The sequence below is a fragment of the Cannabis sativa genome, chromosome 9 (genome assembly GCF_029168945.1).
Source record: "Cannabis sativa cultivar Pink pepper isolate KNU-18-1 chromosome 9, ASM2916894v1, whole genome shotgun sequence".
Classification (NCBI taxonomy): domain Eukaryota; kingdom Viridiplantae; phylum Streptophyta; class Magnoliopsida; order Rosales; family Cannabaceae; genus Cannabis; species Cannabis sativa.
This window is the reverse complement of record NC_083609.1, coordinates 118693-139795: the sequence shown is the minus strand read 5'-3', so window position 1 is coordinate 139795 and position 21103 is coordinate 118693. Positions and strand designations below refer to the sequence as shown.

The following is a 21103-nucleotide window of genomic DNA, read 5'->3' as shown; positions in this document are numbered from 1 at the left end:
CATAAATTTCACTTTCCATTATTAAATTTGATCCTAGTAAAAACATAAAAACAACCAAAATACGGTTTCACTGAATTTTAAATATTTTTACGATTTTTTTAATTTTATTTACAGAAAATACGGTCTTTTTATGTTGTAATCTTGTTAATTTGTTATTGATTCATATATATATATGTACTTATCTCGAACCAACTTCTTAATGTCTGAGACTGGCCACCTAACCTAATTAATATCTGATTCATCGAACTGTAAATTAAATATACAAATTTGAATGAATTGAAAAGTACATATATATATATATGGATCATGGTCATATGTATAGTTATACTATGTATATCAGTATTTTTAATTACTATTATTTGGTATATTAAATAATAGGATAAAATATTGGTATTTGTTATAAAATAAATATAAAATAGATGAGAAGAAAAGAAGAAGAAGAAGAAGAAGAGAGAAAGTGAATGAGAATTACTCAGTAGTTTATTCCAATGGGGTGAACCCATATTTATACAAATACAAGAGTCAAATATTAAGAAACTAAGAAAAAATGAATGTTGATTACAATTAATGGTAATAAATAAAAGATTTGGACATCCACATAATTATTAATATTTATAACACTCCCTCTTGGATATCCATAATAATTGTCTTGTTAAAAAATTTGCTGAAAACTTGATCAAAAGAAAAAAGAGTATAGTGTAAACTAACTCCCCCTCATTTAGGCATTCGTGGAGATCTTCTAATCGACGAATTTCGATCTTGTCTGCCGTCTTCTCAAATGTTGATGTTGGTCATAACTTTGTGAATAAGTTTGCAAGATTGACACTTGATTGAATTTGTTGAACACTAATATGCATTTTCTTGAAATGTATAAAGAAGAATTTGGTGAAATGTGTTCTAACTCTATCTCCTTCAATGTACCCTCCTTTTAGTTGAGCGATGCAAGCAGTATTATCCATAGAGAATTGCTTGGGGTTGATACTTCTTTATTGAGTGCAATCCATATAATTCCCGAATATGCTATGCCAATGATCTCACTCCCACATAAACTCTACTTGCTTCATAAAATGCAAGTTTGTTAACATGATTTATAGTTGCCTCGTTAAAAACTTTGCCAGAAAAATCCAGTGGGACAAAATCTGAGCTAGGAAAAAAAAAAGAGTACAATATATACTTCATATTCATAATTACTTGCAAATTGCCTCGTTAAAAACCTTGCCAGGAAAACTCAGTAGGACAAAACCTGAGCTAAGGGAAAAAGAGTGCAACATGAATATGTCTCTCCCTCATGCACATATGATCCATAATTCTTTTGGTGATAATATATCTCATAAGATTATTGTTATCACTTTTAAAATATCACCATATACAATCTTTGATCATATATTTTATATCTCTTCCAGAGTATGTATGAACTTCTAAATTATAGATGAGATGTTCGTGGAGCATTAATCTTTATCCAACTAATTGTATCATTCATGTGTATGTACAATCTTGTTCATACTACAATTTAAAATTTCAAGTAGATATGAACATAACACATTAAAAAAAATATAAATTTTCATTTGTGACAAGATGGTACTCGAAGACCATATTTTTGTTCCATTCTTGTTGTATGATCTTAATTCCATATCAAATGATCATATATCTATAATTCTTGATGCATACGAAGTACTTCAGGACTTCTCTACTAATGAACACACTTTATACATTTAATATTTCTCAATATACAAAAGAAATAAAAGTTTATTTTTCAATTAATCAAAAAATCTTCAAGAGTCTATCACAACGTATAATTTACGAATTTATACTGCATAGACAACCATACGTATTTTTCAAACAATAATTTACTTACATGTCTTTATTTCATACAAAGATCTTTGTCATATAGTGCGCGCGACTTTGAATTTATATCACTTAAGACATGTATTAAATTATTCTTGAATTTTTATATAAGGCTTATTTCAAATTCTCACTATATTAGGAGCTCCAAATAAATAACTTTTTGTTGCAACATTTGTGTGACGCTTATAAATTCTCATAAAATATATTCCATGCTATAATCAAATCATGATTATATTTTTCCAATATTTAAGCCTTACTTCAATCAATCTCATGTCTATGCAAACTTTGTACAACAATTCATTATGTACAAATACATATATGCAAATTTCTCATTAGAAATATTTATTTGCACACCCTACAGGTCTTACTTCACTTTATGCGAGTAAACTTGCCTGGATTGCGTCATTATATTTTGGCCAAAAACAAAACGTATGTCGATGATTCTTGACAAATATAATACCATGATCCTTGCTATCTCATGTTAGTTTATTGCATATGCAAACATTCAACATCTATTGTCGACAAAAAGTTCATTATATGATAATTTCCTCCCATATTGACATAACTTATAGAGATCTCTTTAAATTACATATTTTTCAAATATGTTTATCATTTATAGGTACCTATATAGAACCACTTCAGGGATTCAATTATAATCAAATTTGTTATGTCTAACTTCTCTTGGGAGTCTCTTCTAGAGGACTGTTTCCATCACGGTTATCATTTTTAAATCATCAATATTTTATAACATTAAGGTATCTCCATGAGTACCTCTAGATTTAACAACTTCAGGATAAATCAAATAAATATTTATTAATAATTTCTACATTGTTCATTTACGCATCAGGCGTTTTCAACTCATTCTATCTCAACTTTGAATAATATTGATTTGCAGTTGGTATATATCATTTTGAACTATATCGTTCTTATATACTTTGTGCAAGGATCATTTTTCAAAAATTATCATCGATCCCAACTGCTTCTCTCCCCCTAATCGAGAGAATTTTTAAAAATTGTGATATCTAATAATATTAATACACCTGTATGAATTTCAATATATCACAATGAATCAATATCTATTTAAACTCATATATACTATATGACATTGAACTTCAGGTTCAATAAACTTCAGTTTCAAGTTCAATACTTATGAACTTAATTCATTTCTAAGAATGAGTCATACGTGTATAATTAGAAATACATAAATTTACTCATTTTGTAAATGCATGATCATATAATCTTATCACATCGATAAGAAACTATGCAATAAAAATCTAACAATGGCTCAAGATTGTTAAAGAAATATAATTTAAATATATTCTATGTGCAAATATATGCACATTCTTCTTTTGAGCCTTATAAATTAACAATAAGAAGAATCTTCTGATTCCTCAACAAAATTTAGTCAAATCCTTTGACAATTTATTGCATATGATTGATCATGTTAAAATAATTCAATTCATGAACTTCAGGTTCAATATAATTTGTATTTCAATGAAACTTCCAAAAGGTAATATAAATTCATTACAACATAATTTCATTACAAGTTTTATTTTTATATACACGAATAATATAATTATATTATTCTCTAAAACATATACACTCTTCACGAGTCACTATTATGTTTATCAAACTTTATATTTCTTCAGGAATCACTATCATCAATTCAATTATGTGTATAATTTAAAAGATACATGCCAACTTCATCATGTTATTGTAATGGTCAAATAGATATAACCATAATATATCATTCATTTTTCCTGGTATCTTTTCAACAAGTCGTCTAATTTATTAATAGACTATTCATCAATCTAATTATCATGATTTGATATATTATATATTTAAATGTACAACCAGTACATATAATAAGTTATTTCTTATCACTTTCATAACTAGATAAAAGTTATACATCTAGGTACATACAAAGATATTTAACTACTCCAAGTAGCAATTGTATGTAAGACTTCTTCAGGAAGCTTTTCAAATAATCATTTTGTGATTCTTTATCACTTTGATTATATTGGATCACTAACAAATATTAGTAAATTATATATCCACTTCTAGGAATATGCAAACTGAATTAAATAGTAACTATATATACATATCATGTACCAACAATAGTTTGAAACTATTGATTTCAAGAAATAATAAAATATGTATGTATTAATTTGCTTCTGGCATTACCAATATATGTAAAATCTATATTCTTTGAAATAGAATTTCATGTCTATTCATTCTCTTCAGGGAATGATATTTAAATATTCTAAATGTACAATTCACACTTATTCAATAATCAAATATACTTTTATCTTGATTATAAGTGTGTCTGTACTACAGGTACGCGTCTACTATTATTCATGTTCCACACATGATATGTAGATTTCATGCACTTTGATTGTGTGTGGTATCTCATCTTTTGGTTGTTTCTACTTTCTTCTGGAAATATATGAGTAGTAAACAATATTGCATTCATTTCAGGGAATGACATTGAACAAGTAGAACATTATTAAAAATTTCCTAAAAATTTATTACTTGTTCATCCATAAAAATATAAGAAATTATTCAGCAATTTCTTTTACGATATTTTAAAGAATATATGAATGCAGTTTTTGCATAGTCTCCAAGATGTTTGCAAAGTTTGATCTTTAATATATGTCACATGCAATAATTTCCAATATAAATATTGCAAGTAATAACAATATATAATAACATGACTAATTTATAGAATACGAACAATCTTTAAAAGTAATTGAATTCAATTCGTATCATTCCCTGAATGATGAACAATAAATACATGCCTTATGTATTTAAATAACATTAGTCATGCTCATTGTTATTCTTAGAATTGGATGTTTCAATGCAATTTTCTTAACATTCTTTTTGGGTATTTAAAACCCACTATAAAATTGCATCAATAATAATCATTTTTAATAATTCTTTAGTTGTATTCACATAAATACAATCATTTTTTTTCGACAAATATAAAATATTTACTTCAGGAAATGTTTGTCAAAATCTATATCGATATTAGATTACCTTTCATTTTCCTCAAAAGATACAAGAACATATACATAAATATGTATTTATCTTTTTCATAATATATCCGTCAACTATATGATGAATATTACGTTTGCATAATCTTCAGGATATATGCAAGATTTTATTGAGGACGCATAATCTTCAGGATATATGCAAGATTTTACTAGGGATGCATAATCATCAGGATATATGCAATATTTTATCGAGGATACATAATCTTCAGGATATATGTATAATTTATACAGATTTTCTTTACTATATTATATACACACATATATTGTACATATTATAAATGATAAGAACATAATATATATATAAACAATAATAAACATTAAAAATATATACATACATACATAATACATAGATATATAGATAAAAAGAAAAAAGGAAAACAAAAGATTCTTGAAATTATTTCAGTCAGATAAGTATATATATAAATATATATTTAGTGTATCGTGACCTTGAAACAATTCAAGAACTTTAACAAAATACTTACATTGGGGCTTAGGCAGAGACTCATGCTTGAAGCTTGGGCAGAGACTCATGCTTGAAACTAGGGCAGAGACTCGTCCTGATAACATGTTATAAAATAATATAAAATAAATGAGAAAAAAGAAGAAGAAGAAGAGAGAAAGAGGAGTGAGTGATAATTTCTCAGTTGTTTATTCCAGGTGAATCCATATTTATACAAATACAAGAGTCAAATATTAAGAAACTAAGAAAAAGGGAAACTAAGAAAAAAGAGTGTTGATTACAATTAATGATAATAAATAAAAAATTTAGACATCCACATAATTATTAATATTTATAACAGTATTTCAATTAGTTATTAATTATAAAGGAAATCTATATGTAGGTAAATTGGATGGATGGTGTTTGTAGTGGGTAATGGGGTAATGGGTGATGGGGTTAGGTACTTAATTAGGTTAGCTGCTTTGCCTTCACCAAGGGAAATTAACCATATTAGATATGATAATGATGATGATGATGATTAATTACTTATTCATCATAACATTCAATTCAAATACTTTTAATTAACTTTTCTCCTAATTTTATCCATACAATAATTTCTTTTCGTTTCTATTGTCTACTAGAAAATATATAGCTTGAAATTATTGAATAAAGATTGTCATTAGATTACATTATTTATTAATTAATAATTAAGATTAACCTCATCATGTTCTAGTAATTTCTAGTTTCTACTAAACTATCCTTAAGCAGCTATAGATATCATCAGAATATCCTATCAATCTATATATTATTTGTTATTTTATATTCACACTTTAATTAATCTCATAAATTAGTTAATTAACTAACCCAGCACCTCAATCGATCATCAATCATCAACAGAAAAACACAAACGTAATCCTGCAAGATCGATGATAAAGATGTTAGTACTTATTAGTAACATAACTTTCTAAGAACATAAACAATGTATTAATCTTCTTCTTCAACAAAAGAGGGACCTCCCAATATTGCTGACTTTGATTTAATAATATATAAGAGACCAAAAATGAAGAATTCAACATTCATATAATGATGTATTCAACCCTACATCTCCCAACTATACTACTAAATATGTTACACATTTGAGACATTATCTTGGACTTGTTTATTGCTCATCTACTTATTTACCCAAACATATATATATATATATATAAATGACTATGATGATTAGTTTCTTTCCCCCTCCAATTATTACATGAAACCATGTTTTTATTTTATTATCTTTAAGCAATTAAGTTTGGTTGTCTTGTTTACTTTATATATAATAGGAAATTTTTAAAAATATCCTTTTCTATTTTTATTTACAATTTTACGACTTAAGTATTTTATTTATAAAAGTACTTTTCTCGACAAAAAGGAAGAAAACAATAAAACAATAACCTTACAACAACTATAAATAAACTATAAAACAACAATAAAAAAATAATACAACTATATTTCAACTATAAAACAACCAAAAAATTAGTTTATTGTTTTTACTGAAGGTGTTTTTGTAAATAAAAAAGTTCCAATCGTAAAAATAAATTTTTTTCCTTGTTGACGTATTTTTATAATTTTTTTTCAAATTTTAAAGTATTTTTAATTAATATATGTATTTAACAAGACTTTTAAAATCCGATTTAAATAAAATAAGATCTAAAGAAAATAGATTAGATATCAGAATTGAGACGAGAATTTTTACATGGTTCGAGTGTTAACACACTATAGTCCACAAGTCAATATTATTTAGTTAAAAAAACCTTCAAGCACTACACAAGTGTTCTTGTCTAGTTTATGAACCCTAGATTTTAGCATTTGCTTGCAAGAGATCAATTTTGAACATTTTGCATGAAATGTTAAGGTTATATTTATAGGCTAGAATCGAGGGTATACCTTGACTGCTAGGGTTTTGCAGGTAAACATGGCCCATTGATGGGGTAAATACAAGTAATATTGACATTGGGCCGCTATTCGGTGAGGTCCAACTCGTGAGGCAACAGTCATCTGTACATGGAAGTCGCATAATAGTGAAATGTGGCATGTGTGCGCCATATTTATGCACAGTAGCGTTAGTGCAGTGGCAGTTAGACAAAGGGCATGTCTCCCTGGGTGGTGTTGGCACTCTTATGGTTTGACACAGGAGACAAGATCCTGATATTGTGGGATTCAATGTCAAAGGAAATGCAACGTCAGCCTTGATTCTTAGACGCCTCTTGAACTGCACATTCGAAAGTACCTAGTCCATTTGGATATTTCCTATCGAGTCTTCCTTGTTCTGGATAAGACACCCTTTCGAACCCTTGGCGGCCCAACTCTAGTGCTATTTAGGCTTGTTTCTGATCCATAACTGCGGATCCACTCTTACAACAAGTGTAGCCCATTATCTTGATTGGGCCCGTGGTCAGATCTGTATTGATTGATTTGGGTCTTAGAAGTACATTTACAAATAACAATAAGAATCATATATATTGGTATAATTAATAAGAGTAACTATATTAGTATATGAAAATCATATATATTGGCATAATTAATTATTAATTTAGAGCGTCACAATAAGAGAAAGAGTCCATTTAGACTCAACAGAAGCCCAAATATGACAAACCATGGGCTAGCATGAACCCAGTCTAGCAGTCCAGCTCCAAGAGTGAAAGTAGTGCCTGGCGATGAACTTAGTCCAAACCAAAATAACACCATTTGTGGCTTAGGCTAGCATAAATGGGCAACTCCCTGAGTTTTAGATTTTGAAGCTCCATTCTTTTATCCTGGATAGTAAGACTGAATATTTTGGCCAAGTTTGACTCGGACTCGGCCAACCCACCTGGACCCGATCTGACCAACCCGTTTGTTTGGGAAAATTCATTATCTACAGGCGGGTCGGGTCCAACCTCGTCAACTATTTTAAGCAGGTTTGGGTTTAATTTTTGCTAACCCATGAGATCAAGTTGGACTAGTACCCGCATGCAAACCCAACCATTTTATTTCATCCAACAATCTAGTTTTTTTATTGAACTTACCCTATATTTCCAATTGATCCCATAACCCTCTCTTTGAGGATTTGGGGATTGACCATAACCCTCCCCACAACCAAAAGTAGACTCAAGTATTTTTCATGATGCTCAACACGTTGAACCTCCAAATAACCTACCACATGAACTTGTTCTACCTGCCCACATTTTGAACAAAACTAACTTCTAATTTATGAAAATTAACCATTATTTGACCGGAAGCAATCAAATATTTATCCAGTAGCGACTTAAAATTTGGCAAGCCTCCCTATTCGCATCAAAAATTATCAAACTATCATCAGCAAGAATAGATGCAAAAAAATAAAATAAATATATATAATTGCTACAAAAGTTAGTCAAAATTTTACAATATATACTTCTAGAATATTGCCGGCCTAACATCCTTTGATGTGGCATATAAGTGTAGTGTGATTTAATATTATATTTAAAGTACTAGATATTTTGTTATTACCATATATTTTAAAAGAATTTATATATTTTAGTTGCATTTTTTTTTTGAAATGGGATATTTTACTTACATTAGTTCAAATAATTAAAATCATTTTGAAAATTAAAAAATTTAATGGCAATTGATTAACATAATATCAAATAATTATATATAAACAAAATATATAGATGAGAATTATAATTTTGTAAAAGTTGTAACAACAAATAATAATTAATAGAGGAATTTTCAAAAATATTCTTTTTTATGTTTTATTTACAATTTTACGATCTAAAATTTATAATTACAAAAATACTCTTGTAAAGTTTTAAATTACAAAAATACACTTTGTTTTGCAAAAAGTAAAAAAAAAAACAACTAAAAAATAACGTGAAATTAACCCCACAACAACTATAAATTAATAAAAAAAATTATGACAACTATAAATAAACTATAATGCAACTTAAAAAATAGTTCATTATTATTTTCACTGAAGTGGTATTATTGTAAATAAAAAATTCAAAGAGCAAAAAATGAAATTTTTTCTATATTGATGTATTTTTGTAATTTTTTTAATTTTTTGGTCTATTATATAAATTTTTCTAATTAATAGGTATAATAAACATTGCACATGTCTTAACTATTTATTTTTATTTTATATATAGACAAAAAGAAAAAAAAAACTATTAATCAAAATGATATATTTAAAAAACGAATAATTTGTGGCATAAATACTTAAATTTTATCCTGAGTAGCAGATAAATACCTAAGACGTATTTTTGGCGGTAAAAATACCTTCCGTCACTAGTGTGGAACTTCCGTAGGTACCTTGTCGTTAACTGACAGGTCGACATCTACGTGTCAGCCACTAATAGGTCCATGTCTTTTAATTTTTATTTATTATTTAAAAAATTCATTGAAATCTGAAATTTACTTAAAAAAAATTATTTTAAAAACAATAAAAAAAATTAATTTTAAAATAACTTAATTAAAAAAGAAAATCCTAACATCTCTTCCCAACACAACTCCTCCCACGCCCTTTCTTCTTCACATTTTCTCTCTTCCTTTCTCCTTCTTCTTAGGCAAGCTGCAGTGCAGCCTCTCTCTTCGTCGTCGACCAAAGTCCTTTCCTTGTCGCCGACCGATGGAGTTCTCTCGGCGTCAATAGTCCCAAGCTCAACATCGTCTCTCTCTCTCTCTCTCTCTCTCTCTCTCTCTCTCTCTCTCTCTCTCTCTCTCTCTCTCTCTCTCTCTCTCTCTCTCTCTCTCTCTCTCTCTCTCTCTCTCGTCGGTTGCAATGGTGGAGTACCACAATCTCTCTCTCGTCGGTTTCAATGGTGGACCACAAAGCTATTCCTTGATCCACCGTCACCATGAAGGTCGTTTAGATGGTTCAAAAATCCTAACCCTGCAGTTTGAGTTCCCTCTGCTCAATTTCTCCCTCTCTTGTCTCCTTGCCAAATTTAATGGCAGAATCGCCATCTCCAAGCTCCTCTTGCAAGAAGACGAGATCTACCACAAAAGAGGCCAGATTTAGATATGGGTTTGGCTAAATAGAAGAGAAGATTATAGAGGTATTGATTTTTTGATTTTTTTTTGGCTATTTTTTCTTCTGTACAAATAGAATATTGAACAATGATGAACATATGATGAAATGTTGCTATTTATTTGTGTATAAATTTGAGTATAGTCTGTGTAATTGTAAAGAATTGTTTTGAATGCAACAAGTTTAAATCTGAAATTTATTGGCTTATTTGTAATTTATGGGATTTAAATATTTATGGATTTGAGATTTTATTTATTTATATAAATTTGTTTTCTAAATTTTTGAAATTGGATGATGAATAGGGAAGGAAAATAGTGAGTTGATATAGATAGGGTAAATTTTTTTGGATTGCTTTTTTTTTTTCTTTTCTGCGTTTGAAGTTGGATATCTGGATCGATCTGGGCTTTGTTCTTTTCTGCCTTTCAATTTCTCAATTGAGTTTATTTTTTAATTCAAAGAAAAAGAAATGGAAAAGAAATAAATATTAAAAAATAAAAATTAATTATATTTAATTTTTTATAATATTTAAACATTTAAATAATAAATAAAAAAAATTAATGACATGGACCAATTAACGAGTGACAAGTAGATGTCGACCTGTCAGTTAACGACCAGATACCTATAGAAGTTTCACACTAGTGACGGAAGGTATTTTTACCGCCAAAAATACGACTTAGGTATTTATCTGCTACTCGGCATAAAACTTAAGTATTTATGCCGCAAATTACTCTTAAAAAAATTAAATCCAATTCTATTCTATCATAATTTAGTTATTTTTTTTCAAGCAAGAATTCTGTTAGAGAATAATACTCCTGTTTTTCACTTTGGATATATATATTGTTATTTTTGTACATCAAATTAATAAACAATCGATTTATTTATAATCACATACAAAATATACATCAACAATTCCTTGCCTTTTAATTATTTGAGCAAGAAGATCATTAATAATTAAGTTCATTGACTAAAACAACCGAATGACTTATAGTAGAACTTGGAGTTCAAACAATCTTTCCTTATTTTGCAGGAAGATTTTTCCTTATTATAACTCTATTTTGCTTACTATATATTAATACATAATGGGGCCAAATGGGTTGTTAAAAGAATCAGATATCAAACTTTTTGTGGTTTTTTGTGGAAAGGCAATTCAGATTATGAGAGTTTCCTGAGCTGGTGTGTTGGTGAAACTAAAAACTAAGAGGGTCTTGGCTTTAGAGATGTGGGGTTGCGGAATTTATTATTGCATCAAAGAAGATAATATTTAGGTGAAACTAGCGCATAGTACTCTTTATTTAAATGAGAGGGGATTTGTGGAATTATAAAGTATTCACTACGCGCTCGTTTGAAACGTCATATTATGTCGTATTGTATTGTGAAACAAATGAAACAGAGGAAAACAGAGCAAGAAAAATGAGAAGCAAAGCTTATCCCATGCCAGTGATTTGATTCATATATATCTATTCTATATAAAGTGTGCCTATATAACTGAAATTCTTGGTTTATGAAAAATTTATGGGTGACTTTTTATTTTTATTTAATAAAATAATAAAATATTATTTATATATAATAAAATAATAATAAAACAAATCCTATTAATATTTGAATTGATATTTAGCATATTTCAACTCTATATATAATCACAACTATAACTCTAGAAATTAAAAACAAATATATATAAAATAATCGTCCATTTTATTTATATTATTTAGAATAATTCATTGTGGTTCAAGATCACAATGAATAGAAAAAGTGGCAAAAACACAAATGTAGTTCAAAATCACAGTAAACTAAGAAAGAATGAGAAGAGATTATTAAGCATTAAATATTCTCAGTAAACACACTCAAAGAATCGCATTGAGAGAGGAAAAAAAAAAGAATACCAATTGTGATATATATAAATAAATAAAAACGAAGAATATTATATAATTATTTATATTCTATATAAAGTGTGCCTATATAACAGGAGAAATTCATGGGTGACTTTTTATTTATATTAAAAATAAAATGATTTATTAATAAAAATAAAATAGTTTATTAATTTTAAAAATACAATTTTAAAAATTAAAAAGTAAAAACCAAACCAAACAGATTTTTTAAAACTACCAACCAATCAAAAAATTTCGTGTGGACTCATCTTTTAAATTTTCAGAAACATAAAACTTTTTTGAATTTTAAACTAATCAAGCCTTTGTATATATGTACAGTTTGATAATAGATATATATGGGGTGGATTTTTAAATAAATTTAATTTTGTAGGTGAAAAAAATGACAAAATTAGTTGTAAATCACAAAGAGATAATTGAGGTTGAAAGGATGAGTAGGGAACCGAATATAGTTTATGATCGTAGATGTATATTTATATTAAAAATAAAATGATTTATTAATAAAAATAAAATGGTTTATGAGAAATTCATGGTTTAAAATATTTAATTTGATATCTTAATTATTAATAAACAATACCATAAATATACATCTACGATCATATAAGAATTTTATTCTGAAACTATACGATCATAGATTAAGTGGTCAAGGTCCAAAGAAAAATAATAATTTCTTAAAATCTGAAATCAAGACACGAAAAACAGAAACTAATTGAATAGGACTCTATTCAATTGAGGTGTCGACCATGCATGGTAAGTAAAAAGCTATATATTAAATTTTATGCCATGATACAATTAAAAATTAAATAAGAATTTACTACTATTTATATATTATATATATATTGCTAAAGATGCAAACGTATTGCATTTATATATCCCACGATGTTTCAAAAATACTTTGAAAAGTTCATCTTGAATTAATTATTAATATGTAATAAAAAATATTAGTTATTATACTATTACTTCAAACAAAGGAAAGTTCTAGCGGTGCTTCTACTTTCTAATCATAAACCTCAATTTTGGCTTCTTTAACCAGCTGCCACACACAACTTACTTACTCTGAATTTATAACCATTTACAATTTTTTAACACTCAAAAAGTTACTGAGTTTGTTTTCTATAGCTCTACTTATTAAGGTAGAAAAATATTTTTAGATTGACTCCATTCTGTTTATTAAATGAATTATTTTCAAGTTGACACATTAACTTAAAAATGACACAATAATGACCTACTACAAAGTATACACTTATATTCATTCTACAAAGTATGACTAGGCAATTATGGTTATTGTATTATTATTCCTGCTACATAGTTGATCATTTTTAGATTTTTGATGTGAAATTTCGTATTGTGAGCTTTTTAGAGTTTCTTATAGACTTCAATGAGTAATAGATTTATATAATTATACCTGGAATAAATTTTCATAATGTTGTTTGGTGGATTCCTATTTTGTTATTAGGTAACATAATATTATTATTCGTTAGGTCTGTCACAATTATTATTAAGTGAGAATGAATCAATTTAAAAACCTTTTACTATATTGAAAGGTGAGATTGATTTTAATATGAGCTTAGTTATATTTAATTTTATTTTGTATATCTATTGTTTTATTTGAAAATAGGTGAATAAATGACTACACTATATATAACAATTAAGGACATCACTCCAACTACAGAAAGTTGGAAGAATAAAATGAGAGTGTTAAAAAAATTTGAAAAGCGGACAAATAAGAGTTCACCACTCAAATATCAAAAGCTTAATGTTAGCAGACAAAAAAGTATACAATCAGTTAATTTACTGTTGAAATTGTCAATACTGTACTAATAAATGCTATATTTTCTGAATTTTACCTGTACTCGCGTTGCAACAAATTATTATTTCATAAATATTTTTTTTTCCTTAAAAATGAACACATGGTAATGATATTGAACCTAATAACTAATAATATTTTTTTTAATTTTTAATTGTATCACTTTTTAATAACGTAGAAAAAAACTAGCATAAAATTTAGTATACGTGCCTCGCACGTAACTTTTTACTAGTATATATATATATATATAGCTCAAGTGAGCTAAGGCCAAGTACAAGACAGTTAGTTACAACAGAAAACCAGAAAACTGAATACAAAGAACTAACAGTAATAACAGCAGTAACTACTCAAGACATGTAACTAACAAATCTTGACACTGTGTATCATATTGTATTATATTTAATTGAATTATATATTATATCTATATATCTATAAAAGAGAAGTAATATGAGATAGTGACATAGCATTCTAAAAGGGAATTTTGATTTTATATGCTTAAATAATTAAAATTTTTTATTGTTATACCAAAAATTTAAACCCTAAAAAAACTATACCTTTTTTTTCAAAACCCCAAAAATACCCCCCTCACAATTCTCTCTCTCTGCATCATCTCTCTCTCTCTCTCCATCTCACCCCAACCGCCCACCCTCACCACCACCTCCGACCTCCATCCTCCGACCTCCGACCCTCACCGCCACCTCCGACCACCCGCACCAACACCCCGACCCAGCCCCACTCTCTCGGACCGCCCAAAAATCGCACCCCGAAACCCACTCTCTCTTCCTCTCTCTCTGAAATCGCAGAAAAAAAAAATGGTCCCAGGTCCGATGGGGTCCGACCAATCGGACCCATCGGACCCATGGTCCGACCATCGGACCTGGGACCATTTTTCTCTCTAAAATCGCAGAAAAAAAAAATGTCCCAGGTCCGATGGTCGGACCATGGGTCCGATGGGTCCGATTGGTCGGACCCCATCGGACCCATGGTCCGACCATCGGACCTGGGACCATTTTTTTTTTCTGCGATTTCAGAGAGGAAGAGATAGTGGGTTTCGGGGTGCGATTTTTGGGCGGTCCGAGAGAGTGGGGCTGGGTCGGGGTGTTGGTGCGGGTGGTCGGAGGTGGCGGTGAGGGTCGGAAGTCGGAGGTGGTGGTGAGGGTGGGCGGTTGGGATGTGAGAGAGAGAGAGAGAGAGAGAGAGAGAGAGAGAGAGAGAGAGAGAGAGAGAGAGAGAGAGAGAGAGAGAGAGAGAGAGAGAGAGAGAGAGAGAGAGAGAGAGATGATGCAGAGAGAGAGAGAGAATTGTGAGGGAGGTATTTTTGGGGTTTTGAAAAAAAAAGTATAGTTTTTTTATGGTTTAAGTTTTTGGTATAATAATAAATTTTTTTAATTATTTAAGCATATAAAATCAAAATTCCCTTCTAAAATCACTTCAAAACTATTTTTCTTTTCTCTCCTTAATTCTCTCAATTTTAATATTTTATTAAAGTATAAATCTACAAATTGATATGTTACTATTATTTTAATAATTTTTCTATAAAAAAAAGTATAAATTTACAAATTGATATTTTACTATTAAAGGAGAAGTATGAGGCGGTGACATCGCATTCTAAAATCACTTCAAAACTATTTTTCTCTACTCTCTTTCATTCTCTCAATTTTAATATTTTATTAAAGCATAAATCTATGATATTTTACTATTATTTTGATAATTTTTCTATAAAAAAAAGTATAAATTTACAAATTGATATTTTACTATTAAAGGAGAAGTATGAGGCGGTGACATCGCATTCTAAAATCACTTCAAAACTATTTTTCTCTACTCTCTTTCATTCTCTCAATGTTAATATTTTATTAAAGCATAAATCTATGATATTTTACTATTATTTTAATAATTTTTCTATAAAAAAAAGTATAAATCTACAAATTGATATTTTACTATTAAAGGAGAAAGTATGAGGCGGTGATATCGCATTCTAAAATCACTTCAAAACTATTTTTCTCTACTCTCTTTAATTCTCTCAATTTTAATATTTTATTAAAGCATAAATCTACAAATTGATATTTTACTATTATTTTCATTATTTTTCTACAAAAAAGTATAAATTTACAAATTGATATTTTAGTATTATTTTAATTTTCTATAAAAATATACAATATTTAAAAAAAAAGTTAGAAAATAAAAAATAAATTCTAAAAAAATATTAAAATTTAATTCAAATATAATTAATCGTAAATTTCGTTTATATACATACATAAAATATCAATCAATATATATATTTATATCTATATATAAATAGCAGAGACATAAAGCGGTGACATGTTGCCTTAGCATTTCTAATAACTAAAATATCACATTTTTTATATTCTTTTCTTTTTGTAATTAAAATATTTAAAAAAATAGTAATCAATTTTTTAAACATATTAATCAATAATAACAGAACAAACTAATGAATTTTCTCTAATGTCTTAAAAATGTTAAAAAAATATTTAAAATTCGAGATGAAATCTAAGATTAAGATATAGATTTGAGAAATACAATAGTGATGATTACAAGTGAACTACGGTAATGACAAAGGATGTGATACAGTGATGAAAATAAGTGAGATATGTACAATGATACAACAAATGAGATATAATAGTAACAATTATTTTGAATTATCGAGATATGAAAATAATGTATTATGGGAAACACTGTAATTTTTTTTCTACACCACCTTTATTTATTTTTATAAAAATAATTTTTTTTAACAAAGTAATTTAATACTACATATAATAAATTCTAATTTTCTTAATAAATAATTCTAAATAATAATTAAAAATTATGCATTTAGGTTTTAATAAATAAATTATTAATAATAATATGAAATAAGATAATATATTTATAATTTTACTTATATTTTTAAGTAACTATTTATTATAACACAAAAAGAAATTAAATTAGTCATGCGAAGAACGGCTATATTGCATAGTTTTTATACAATACTATGTTAAACTTTAATTTATACTAAAATATTATATATTCAGGTGTCCATAAAAGTTAATACAAGATATAGTTTTATATAAAAATATTGTATGAAATACAATTTAATATAATACTATACAATACAATACGGTGTAATAGAAGTAATTGGTAGGCTAAAATTGTTATTAAGCTGTTTTTGGCCCAAAAAGAATAAAAAAAAATAAAATCACAACAACACACGTGAAAAGCTTAAATTAGCTAGTTTGAAAAATAAATTCCAAGAAAGAACCAAGTAATAATAAGCTAAGCTACTTTATTAATTAATTTATTATTAATAAAACTACAAAGAAACTAGTTGAAGTAGTCATAGAAAATATTGATGATGCTGCGGAAATCGAATTCAAATATGTGTAACTCAAAAAATGTATATTAATAATTATATAATATAACATATAGTAGTGCATGCATGCATTAATATTAATATATTTATATATATATGTACAAAAAAGAAATGGAAAAAATAGAAATATATAATCTCATAATTTTGCCTTATTATTGCATGTTTGATCGGTGATACTGGTTGAGGAGATGTTAACATTGAAATTGCATGAAGAGGTTGCCCTGACATGAATCTTGAAGATTCCGAAGATTTTGACCTTGCCGGACATCTTTAAGTAAGTGTTCATCGGCACAACGCCGGCGACGACGTCAGAGAATAGGTCTTGGGAGTCGTCTAAGAGGAGGTGATCGGCCATGATGGTGAGAGTGATGTCGAGGCGTTTCGTGTCGTCGGAGGGGATGTTGCCGGCCGGAATGTTGATGACGCCGACGAGGTGGCCACGGTAGTTAAGGGCGGCGGTGCAGTTGTGGTACTTAAAGGAAACCTTGTTCTTGTTTCTGACTGACAAGTCAACGGCCAGTGTGAGGTTGAGATCAACTCTCAGCCGTTGGATGTCAAGAAAGTAAGTAAGGTTGCTGACGTGGAAGTTGTTGATTGTTGTTGTGGGGTCCTTTGCCTTAAACACTGTTAAGCTTAATATAACCAATATGATGATGTGTACTACCAACATTCCACAGCTTACTCTTATTATATTTCTTCTCTTCCTTGATCTCTTGTATTTGGCTTCTTCCTCCGCCGTCCTCTCTTGCGGCGGCAGAGGATCATCCAAAGCCACTGGACTGGCTTTCAGTCTCTGTGGTGATGACGATGATGTTAGGGCTACTTCCATCATCATATCGTATATGATATATATAAAAATAAAAGCGATCGAAGAGTATTAAGTTAAGTTGATCAACTTATTTCATTCATATATGTATATATAGCTTTGAATTAATAATACATATATGCTTCGAGAAGGAAGCCTATCTATATAAAATTGACTAAAAATTATAAATAACAATTAATATTTTTGGAGTGAGCTATATACATATATAATATAGGTTAGTTATATATTATTAGATGGGGTTTGGAGATAAATTAATAAGGACCATTTTATATGGTTATGATTCTTATGAATAATTAATTATTATGTATGAATTAATAAATTTTTGAAATTACATTAATATATTATTATAGTCCATATGATGATATTAGCTAGCTATCCACATGCCCTTTGATATTAGCTAGGTTAGTTATGGTAATATTTTATAGAGTAAACCTAACATAATTTATATACCTAATATTTCTGTATTATGTTTTACTCAAGTCCATACATTTTTCTAAAGAATACTAGTTTTCTTAAATATGGCCTTAAATTTGTCATCCACTTTTTCAGTTTTTGTTTATTTTTAATTAATGAGCTCATCAATAAAATATGTGTTATATATATAATTTTATCTATTTTTGTATAAATTTTCAATAATATATTTTTACCCCAAAATCATATAAAAAAATTGTTAGAATTTGAAATATATAATTAATTTAAAGTTTTATTTTCAATTACATACTTTTTAAAGAATAAAAATAATAAATATAATTTAATCCTAATTTTTACAAATATATACAATTATGTATAATAATATTAAATCTAATTATTACCAATTCAATCAAATAAAAACACTAATTAATTTAATTAAATATATTAGATCGTATTTGATTTTTTGGACACTTCACATCCATCAATCGAACTGAGATTTAACTGAAAAATTAAAAGATAACTTATGATTCAACCAAATCATAACTAGATAAGATATATAATGTTTAGCAGTGAGTTATAATTGAGTCGATCAATTATAATTGTTTTTGATCAATTTATGTACAACGCTATATATATCGCAGATTATTATTCTAAACGATTTGTTGATGTAGCCCTCGTATGATATGCTAATTAATTTGACACAGTTGAAGAGTACTCTAATAAAAGATACATTCATAAATAACCGTTCTAAAGATAGCTTTTAGAAATATATATGTATTCTTAGAGATAATTTTTGTATGCTTAGTATTAATAAATTTAGCTTACTCTTCTATTGTAATGATCATATAAGTAAATTATTATTTTTTTAAAAAAACAACAATATAAAATTGAAGAAGGATATTTGTAACAATTTTTTTAATTCAAGTAAAATATGAGAAAAGAAGAAAAAAATCAAAAGATAAAATTGTGTTTTCAAATGTAAAATTTCAAATTGTAATGATCATTCGCGCCACAGTAAAAGAGTAAAAAGATAAAAAAAATTGAGTATGTGGTAGAAATAATCCTTAACAAATATTGATAGTTTGTACAACCAAGAGTAGAAGGCCAATTAATAAAATTATGGGTTATACAACCCATCTCATTTCCTTAGCCATATAGATTGACAAACAATTATATGGAGGAAGGGGTAGTAAGGGCGAAAGCATGAGGGCTGATTTGAGTGTATAATGACCCACGAAAATAAGTTTGAGAACCCATGGCATAGGGACCAACTACCACAAGGGTTCCATTCCATACTCAACTGGAGATATATGGTTATTGCAACTAGCTAGCTAGAAAGTGGGTGTACGTACAGCCCACAACAACATACAGTGGGTTAGTCATATATATATTCTGGCAAATTAAGGATTATGATATGGATGATGATTATGAAATGGCTGAGTGAGTGATCTTCAAGTGATGATTCGAATGAGTGTTGTTGAGTGTGTGAGGAAGTTTGTTAGTCCTCTCACGAGCTGAAGTTAATTAATTGTAATTAGCTAGGCTTGAGTTTAGGAGAGAGTTGAGTTAATATCATCACTCTGCTGATCACTGACTCCATGATTCAAATGTGTACGTATACTAATTAAGCTTTTATTTTTAAAGTGAAAAACATATAAGAATGTCTAGTATTGATTCGCCGGAATATATACTGATATTGACATAATCACCCCTAATAATTATTCACCATTATTTTCATAATTATTTTACTTTTATTCACTTTAGATTTTAATTACCATAAAAATAGAAAATCAATTACATGGAGATTATAATTACAATTTCTTTTTAATTTGATTCTTACAACTTCATCAAATTTATAGTTATTGTGCATGATTGAGTTTTTTTTATTTTTATTATTATGTTTTGAGGTATTTATTACTTAGTGTATTTGGAATAATAATAATGTTTGATTTTGTGTTTAAAAAGTATTTAGAATGTTGTTTTATTAAATTTATCCAAATTAAATTAAGTTGTTATAATTATTTTTTAGAAAATGATCACTATTAATTAATACCTGTATCATCACGTACTGATGGTTATTGAAGCGGATATAATTAATTATATATAATTGACCTACATAAATAGAAATGGTAATTTAAAAACCGTTACCAATCTGCACCATTGTCATTGTTACATCTAGTAAAATTAGAAGTAAAAGGGCTGTGTGCCATGTTTATTTCATGAATCATCTACTATAATTATATATCAATTCATTATATTTCAAGAATAAATAAAAAAGATCTACTAATGTTTGCCTTTTAGAAAAATACATGCTAAATTAAACTGGGTTAGGTAGGTTGAGCTTGCCACCAATTTTTAAATTAATAATTTATAACATAAAACTAATAATACACATTATATAATTGTTGTAGCTTCAATTGTCATCATATGTTTTTTTTTGTGAAGA

General features: G+C 27.9%; 1 protein-coding gene across 1 annotated transcript; it reads right to left on the bottom strand.

The window, feature by feature from the left end:
• Positions 1 to 17427: 17427 nt before the first annotated feature.
• On the bottom strand, positions 17428 to 18330 carry LOC115723228 (uncharacterized). Its single transcript, XM_030652660.2, has one exon. It carries the CDS (start codon positions 18253 to 18255, stop codon positions 17557 to 17559), a length of 699 nt encoding a protein of 232 aa, XP_030508520.2. The 5' UTR covers positions 18256 to 18330; the 3' UTR covers positions 17428 to 17556.
• Between the last annotated feature and the right edge of the window lie 2773 nt (positions 18331 to 21103).